General features: G+C 38.2%; 1 protein-coding gene across 1 annotated transcript in view; it reads left to right on the top strand.

The window, feature by feature from the left end:
- The first annotated feature begins 747 nt into the window (after window positions 1-747).
- LOC141283167 (importin-13-like) overlaps window positions 748-9019 on the top strand; it is a 46534-nt gene continuing 38262 nt past the window's right edge. Inside the window, exon 1 of the mRNA XM_073816443.1 lies at window positions 748-1308. Within this exon, the coding sequence (XP_073672544.1) occupies window positions 887-1308 (422 nt within the window). The 5' untranslated portion in view covers window positions 748-886. The remainder of the gene's footprint in view (window positions 1309-9019) is intronic.

Genomic DNA, 9019 nt, shown 5'->3' with positions numbered 1-9019 from the left:
AATACAACATTAAGTTACTAATAAAATCAATAATACTAGTATTCAGGTGCAGAAATTTAATAATTTATTGTAAAATTAACTAGTGCTTCTCACTGCAGGTATTTATAGGATGCTGTCTCTTTAAGGCCTAATGCACGGACCTAATACTGGCACGCATCTCTTTCTCAGCTGTTTCGGTTCACTGAAGACATAACCGACTGTGTTTACCAGAATAAAACAACGGATATTTAAACATAACTTCGTATGTATGTTTCCGTTCAAGAGAAGTTGAAGAGGAATCAATCTGTGAATCGCGCAGTTTGAATCGTGCGCCTCTCTCTCTCTCTCTCTCTCTCTCTCTCTCTCTCTCTGTGCGCGTGCTCGCTTCTGGTGTGTGCGGCAGCGGTAAAAATAAATAAATAAATAAATAAACAGCGCGCGTGTTCTCTTTTACTGCAATGGTTTAAAATTGATTGAATAGGTAAACTGGCAAGACAAAACTTGCAAATTATAAAGTTTTACTCTGATGGATAAATTTAACAGTTAATCCGCGAATCACAAGCGTGCCGAACCGTGGGGGCTGGTCCGTACGGATCACGGATCATCTACGATCCGTTGCACCCCTATGTGCTGTGTATGTCTCATCTGATTTGTTCTCCAAGGAATTTATTAAAGAGAAGCACAATCAAAGACTGCATCTCTTCCTTCATCTCCGCAGGTTCCAGAGATCCAGTACTTCGGCGCCAGCGCCCTTCACACCAAGATCTCCCGCTACTGGGGCGACATCCCCGCCGAGCAGTACGACACGCTCAAAACACAGCTGTTTTCTCAGATCGCTCGCTTCGCCTCCGGCTCTAAGATCGTCTTGACCCGTCTGTGCGTCGCGCTGGCGTCCCTCGCCCTCAACATGATGCCCGAGGCGTGGCCGGGGGCCGTGTCCGAGATGGTGCGCATGTTTCAGGAGGAAGGAGGCGAGGTGGATGGGCGCGCCCGCTGTTTGGCCCTGTTGGAGCTCCTCACGGTTCTCCCAGAGGAGTTCCAGACCAGCCGGCTGCCGCAGTACCGTAAGGGACAGGTGAGGGGCGCTCTGGGCCGCGAGTGGACGGCCGTTTACCCGCTCCTGCAAGAGCTGCTAAGGCAGCCGGACTCTCCTCCGCTGGTGAAGGCCCGCGTGCTCAAGTGTCTGTCGAGCTGGGTTCTGCTGGACGTTCCTCTAAACGAGAGCGAGGGATTGGTCGAGGCCAGTTTCACAGCACTGGCGGATCCGGAGCTGTTCGATACGGCTGTAGAGGCCATCGTCAACACCATCTCACAGCCCGACTCACAGAGGTCAGCGTTTAGCACTGCAGTACACATTTAATAATGTGAGAGAGAAACTGAGCTGTATGAAAATATGCAAAACCAGTTGAGGTTAAATGAGAAGTTCACTTCCAGAACAAAAATTTACTCCGCCCTTTGTCATCCAAGATGTTCATGTCTTTCTTTCTTCAGTCGTAAAGAAATTATGTGTTTTTGAGGAAAATATTTCAGGATTTCTCTCCATGTAGTGACCTTCTATGGTGCCTGCGAGTTTGAACTTCCAAAAAGCAGTTTAAATGCAGCTTCAAAGGGCTCTAAATCATAGGGCCCTCCCAGCTGAGAAAGAAGAGTCTATCTGTGAAATGAATAGAGAATACATGAGAATCTAGTGAAATGATCGGTTATTTTCTAAAGAAAATTGACAGTTTATTAGGGATGGGACGATAAATCGATTTGTGGATCGGTTTCGAGACCTTCCGAATGCATCGAGATTTTCTTTGTAATTGATTCTAAGCTTTTAGTTTTTATCCACACACTCAAATGCTCACAAAGAAGAGTGCTGAAGAGCATTTTTGTGTTCGGTTGAGTCATGGAATTTCACCTCTGCTCAGAATGATTTTATGACACGAGATTAATGTAAACACAGCCCTCTGTGAACACTCGTGTTATTCGCTTCAACCCTTTGAATTGTATGAATGGTTATTTTAGGTTCAAGCGTGTGTAAGGATTTGGAAACAAGCAGAGAATGGCTGTTTCTAAAGCAAGCAGTGCCATCTGCTGTTCAAAACTAAGCTCAGGATCGATTTGAGAAAGAATCACAATGTATTCGGAAAATCAATGCTGAATCAGGTCTTGATTCACGTTGCAATGATTTATCGTCCCATCTCTACAATTTATATACTTTTTAACCTCAAATGATTGTCTTGTCTAGCTCTGCGTGTACTCTGTGTATTCCGGTTCAAAACAGTTAGGGTATGTTGAAAAACTTACATCTCATTTTCTCCTTCAACTTCAAAATGATATGACATCGCTGCAGAAGTACCGACCCAGTGTTTACAAAGTGAATGTGCAAAGAAAATTAAATGCCCTTTACAAAAAAACGATAAAACAGTGATGTAGGACGATTTTGAAGTTAGAGGAGAAAATGAGATGGAGTTTTTCGACGTACCCTAACTGTCTTTAACCGGAATACATAGAGTACACGCAAAGCTAGACAAAATGAGCATTTGAGGTTAAAAAATATCTAAATTGTTAGGGGTGGGAGAAAAAGAAAAAAACAGTTTACCTCAGAATCTATTTAAATGTAATAATTTGACTTTTCCTAAGAGGTGGTGGGGAGCTTTTATTCCAACAGAGGGCGAAATGTGTAGCATTTTAAGCAGCACCGTGCAAATGATCGGCGTATGACATAAAAGTACTGCGATTTGAAAGCATGCTGATCCATCTGCTCTCTCAGGGCCATTGCAATCATATTTTCTGCCGGTGGGACTAATTTTTGTAAGCGGTCGCACTGGCACGACCACTACGTTGTTCATCTCGTAAGCGCTGCCATTTCTGTTGCATATGAGAAACATCTAACAACAAACGAAACGAAAGCTACATTTTAGCTGCGCAGCGCGGACCGCTTATCAGCTCAGACCACAAAGCAAACAAACTTGTCCGAGCTCTAAACTGCTTTACTCGAGAGCCAAGTTGATTTTGCGACACTTACTGCACAGTGCTGCGAGATCCAGTAAGAAGTGATTGAATTTGCCGCACAATGAAAACAGTTGCTGCAAGATCTAGTGAGAAAACCAGAAGTATTAATGCTAACTATAACCATGGTGTTGTGGTAGAAATAAGAATACATTTATTCATTTCAGGGTTTGTACAACCTTGAGAGAGAAATTCAAGCACATTTTTGATGACTTTCTAGCATTTAACATAACTATATCCAGCACTTTAAAGCTCTAAAATGATCCAATTTGAATGTTATTTTTAATGGTATGACCAAAATTGTATTTTGCAGTAAACAAAGTAAAATTAGTTTTGCCAGGAAAACATGACTAAACATGACTAAAATGGTTTGCAAAGTAACATAGCACTTTATTTTATTTCAGAAAGTATTTTTTCTACTCATTTTGTTGAACATTTGAATGGCAGACTAGCGTATCGTCCCAGCCCTAAAAGCAAAATCGAATAGCAGTAGGTAGGTGTATCTTCTCAAGCGTAAATTGTAATTATTTTTGGTAACACTTTAGAATAGGTAACACTTATTCACTATTAACTACGACTTATTAGCATGCATATTACTAGAATATTGGCCATTTATCAGTACTAATTAAGCACATATAAATGCCTTACTGTACATGACCTTATTCTACATCCCTAATCCTACCCAATACGTAAACCTAACAACTACCTTACTAAATATTAATAAGCAGCAAATTAGGAATTTATTGAGGGAAAAGTCGTTAATAGTGAACAAGTGTTACCTATTCTAAAGTGTTACCTTATTTTTATTTTTTTTTAAGAAAATGACTGATTGTTTCAATAGATAAGACCCTTATTTCTTGGCTGGGTTCATTTAGAGCCCTTTGAAGCTGCATTGAAACTGCATTTTGGAAGTTCAAACTCACAGGGACTATTACTAAACTCCATTATATGGAGAGAAATCCTGAAATGTTTTCCCCCAAAAAAACACATTTTTATCACAACTAAAGAAAGAAAGGCATGAACATCTTGGATGACAAGGGGGTGAGTAAATTCTCTGTAAATTTGTGTTCTGGAAGTGAACTTCTTAAAACATGTGCAACAAACCAGACAATGTCCAAATTTAATGTTTTGCCTGCTTAGCAATGGCTAATGAATTGAGAACATTTACCTACCACTGGCCAAGAAACTTTCTTTTCTTAACATGAGTAAATCATACTAAGCAAATAAAGTAAATGAAGTAAAAAAAAAAATCAAGTAAATGTCCTGGACATTTCGTAGACCAAAAAAAATAATAATAATAATAAAAGATGGCAGGATTGACATAGTAGGATTTTTGTGCTTCAGGTTTTGTTAATTTATTAAAATATTTTAAAGTTTAAACAAGAAAATAATTTTTACTCGTCTAGAAAATCCTTCTTGATTTAAGGATTTTTAGATATTTTGGCTGGAAACGAGACAAAAAAACTTTAAGTAAGAAAAGCATTTTTTGCAGTGAAAGAACAATTATTTATAAATTTATTGTTTTGCTGTAATTCGAATACCTTTTTACAGTAATGCAAGTCTAATGAGTACAATCACGGAAAAGTTAACTTTTTAATTGTCACTAAAATGAGCTGAAAATGTCAGTGCTCCTAGAAATGGCTTTATTCAATATATTTTATTTTATTTTTCTGTTGATTTTACGATAACAATAGAAGTTGCATAGAATCTTTAGCTAAATCAGTGAATACAGAAATGTGAACAACGTGTGTAGGAAAGAGGGAGAAATGGTCTGATGGAGAACAAACACAGGTGAGATGAAAGTGACTGATGGAGAAAGAGAGAGAGAGAGAGATGGGCGGAAGAGAGACAGAAACAAAGGCAAATTGAAACACAGTCGCATCAGAGGAGGGAGGGGGTGGCGGCGGCAGGTTTATTTCAAGGATGGCTGGCGTTTCCATGGAGACAGAGCGAGGGAGCGATGTCTTACGCTCTGGTTGGTACAGACGCGGCAGGATCCCACCCCACCCCCCCCTCAACGAAAGCCAGAGCCAGTGGATGCTGAGGACCAACCTTTAGAGGTGAACGCATCCTTGATTGTGGAAAGCTGGTGGTGCGAGGTTAAAGCGCTTCTGCCCTGATGAAGATAGACAGTTGTCCACAGCTCAAGTACTCCAGACTAATGCTGCAGTTCAATAGTTCCTGCAGGTGTCTCGCACACGATTACGGCTGAATTCACTTTGTAGTGCATGAGGGAGCTGATTAGGATGGGTGACCTTTAGATGGAGATTTTGATTTTTCATGAGAGGTTTTGTGCAGAAGGGCTGATTGGAAGCAATTTTTTGCACTGGATGTGCTGAGTTGTGGTCCACGGAAATATATATTTTTAATGCGCAATGAAAAGTTGCAGGGTGGCAATTATTTTATAACTTAATGATAGAGTTATATTAACAGTGAGTTAAAATCGCTGAAAACACCAAATAAGCTCTCTAACTGGCTAAGTGATCAGAATTTGTATTTGAGTTTGTTCACTATGCTTCTAAATCAGGATTTATTAAACTTGGGTTTCTGTATTAATTAAAAAGCTATTAAATAATACAATAAAAAATGTAAAAAAAATTATTTGTTGACCTGAATGACATGTGACCATTGACTATCATCAGAGAACTGTGAAAATGCAAATGTGTTGATAAATTATTAAAATATATTTAATGTATAAGGGGTGCTTCAAGTAAATATGTGACCCTGGACCACAAAACATGACATATTAAGTTGCATGGATATATTTGTAGCAATAGCCAAAAATACATTGTATGGGTCAAAATTGTAGATTTTTCTTTTATGCCAAAAATCATTAGGATATTTAGTAAAGGTCATGTTTCATGAAGATATGTTGTATATTTCCTACCGTAAATATATTAAGACTTAATTTTTGATTAGTAATATGCATTGCTAAGAACTTCATTTGGACAACTTTAAAGGTGATTTTCTTATATATATATATATATATATATAGATATATAGATATAGATATAGAGATAGATAGATAGATCTATAGATTTTTTTTGCACCCTCAGATTCCTGGTTTTCACATAACTTTACAGCTATAATAAGCCATCTGAAACCGAAACCGACGTTTAACACAGTTATGAATATTAAAAAATTCTTCAGCTCATATTAATTGCAGACATAATTAAACTGAATTAATTCGTCCTCAATCAATTGCTGGCAGCATTGAATAATTAATAAGCATTATTAATGTATCGTTTTATTAATCCATCTTTCAGTTATTTCACTTAAATCAGGTTTTATAGTTTTATAGTCATCAATAGTTGGGTGTAATTTTGGTGTTATTGTTAATTTCATTAACGATATAATGTTGAAGTACCAACCTATTGAAGTACTGAAATCTGTTTTGTACCTTTGTAATACACTGATAACCACCAAAAGCAGGTGGTGATGATAGTCACATGATGAACCAAAGCCCATCACAAGCATCTTTTAAATACTAACATATGTAGAAGGTGCAAAGTGTCATTCACACAAACACTAAACAAAATTGTGGTAACACATGAAACTGAAATAATTCAATAAACATTAATTTAACAACATTAGATGTAGCACACAACCCTGATGTACAAAACTGATAAGAAGAAACAGTTATTTCAACAAATAACATCAAATATAAAAAATGTAATGCTGGGCATTTTGGGAATGTCAATTTACTTTTATTCACTGTAAATTTTGTATGCTCTTTTTCATTTCCGAAAATGGCATCCTACTATAAAATGACATAATTTTTACTGTAGCATTTTTCTCATGCATTTGATCCGCTCTGTGCTTTCATGTCTCTGGATCAGAGCAGACTGTGTGCGTGCTACGGCGATTCACGTGACACATCATCGAACCATACTTTGTTTTCTCCAATAGAAAGCATATTTACACTCTGAATCATTCCCTATCCCCTATATAGTGCACTACATGCTATTCACCATACAGAAAATACACATTCTGTGAAGAAGTGACAGATTTCAGCCACAGCTTCACCGTCTATTTATAGTGTAGGGGGCGGGACGCTTCGGCTTCTAGAGAACATTTGATTGGACAAAGTTTGATGAGAAGCTGAAGTGCAGGATGATGTCATCAATATTGTTGATCCATAATGGCGGAAGTTAAATGTAAATGCAAATTTTGTCATTGTTTTGGAGCACACTAGCTTATAGATAACCTTAAAGCTGGGGATGCACCGAAATTAAAATTCTTGGCCAACGCCGAACAACATGACACACTGGGCCGAAGGCCGATTACCGAACACGGTATTTCGTGGTTTTCCCCCATGCATTTTAAATAACTAGTATTTGCTTTTTACACTTTTGTCTTGCTTTTCAAAGAAAAAAATCAATTGCAAAACAGTTAATTTAAAAATATTTATTTAACACTGAACATGTTTAGCATTCTAGTAGACATACTATCCTACCAACAAAGCACAATTTAACTTAAAATTAATAAGTTAGTAAAATAATATTTTTTTAGACCCCCTTCTTGAATCAGGCATGTGTTTTTAATGTACAAATAAATGCAGCCTTGCTGAGCAAAGGAGAATGTTATAATAATTGTATTAATAGAACTGTTGTAATGATTTTTATCATTATTTTTGTCTTACTTTTTTATTTTATTTTACAAAAAAAAAAACAGTAAAATTACAATACTAACATTTATGAATGTTGACATTTATTTTGGCGGAGACCCGCAAGAATTTGCTGACAGCAGCAAATTTATGAATGATTTCATCCCTCGCGCTTTGGACATTGAACCATGGCTAATGAGCTCGTGAAGAGCTGTCAGAATAAATATGTGCGTGCATTAGAAAATATAACATTCTGTAGTTTATTTACTAATGGTTTGGTCATCATATAGGAATCAGCAACAACCAGCCCTTTCTCTTCTCATGGAAGACATGCGATGCGGTACTAAACAGTCTCTTGCTGTTGGTGCTTGTAATGCTTTTTGCGTCTTTCTCGGACAGTTTTAAATGCTTCCACACTGCCGACATGTTTGCTGCATTAGTGCATGCCTATTTGACCTTTTCGCTTATTCAGTTAATTTCGGTTGCCGAACATTCGGTGCATCCCTACTTAAAGCTGACATATTTATACTAAAAGCCCATAAAAATGGGGACTTCAAGCTCTTTTCTTCCCTTAAAGGAGCCAGATCAGACTCCTCCATGGGTTGTGTTCAGCCCTCAGGACCTGTGTTTGACACCCCTGTTGTTGACAGACAGTAGATTTGATGAGTAAATGCATAGACAGCTAGCGTGTGAGTTTTTCCTCTCTGCGCTGTCATATTTTCATCTGCTGTTGAACATGATGTCTGTGGTTCGCTCTCAAACACCCAAATCTCAGCATGAGCTGCTTTGAATTCAGTTCGGCCGGTGTGTCACCTTCTCTTAAAGGTTGTACCAATGATTCTCCATTGATTTTCGTTATTCATTTCACCTTTGTCCTTTCCTCTCTGTCTCCGTCACCTCATCGCCTCCTCTCACTGTTTAAACACATTACAATCAAGCCTCTTGGGGGGATGCCATTGGACCAAATGCATCCTGTTGCCAGGCAACTCATTTCATCTGTCTCCTGGTGTTTGAGGGTAATTACACAGAGAGGGAGAGGAGGGAGCGTCTGTGTCTGTAGAAACACAGCGAGAAGGGAGGACTCACACGAGAGCGTTTGAGGTGAGAATAAATCTGCGCCCTGATGAATCAAACTCTAATTCGGCAGTCTGAGAGACATGACGGCACACACACCGATGAGAAACTCGGCCTGAATGTTGATGTTTTGACATATGATGTAACCCAAGGTCATTATTTTAAACGTATTGTGAAGTCATATGAAGAAATTTAAGTCAATATTCAATAGGGATCTAACGGGTTATCAATATTGTGATATCGCGATAGCAAAACTGTCTCGATATCATCATGGTCACATGACGATATAAGAAACGATAGGTCTTCTGGGCAAAAAAAAAATCAGTTTTTACTGAAGGAACACCTTAGTACATTTACTTTAAATTC

This window comes from Garra rufa, chromosome 13, assembly GCF_049309525.1.
Source record: "Garra rufa chromosome 13, GarRuf1.0, whole genome shotgun sequence".
Classification (NCBI taxonomy): Eukaryota; Metazoa; Chordata; class Actinopteri; order Cypriniformes; family Cyprinidae; genus Garra; species Garra rufa.
The sequence above is the reverse complement of the archived record's forward strand: the minus strand, read 5'-3'. Positions and strand labels throughout refer to the sequence as shown.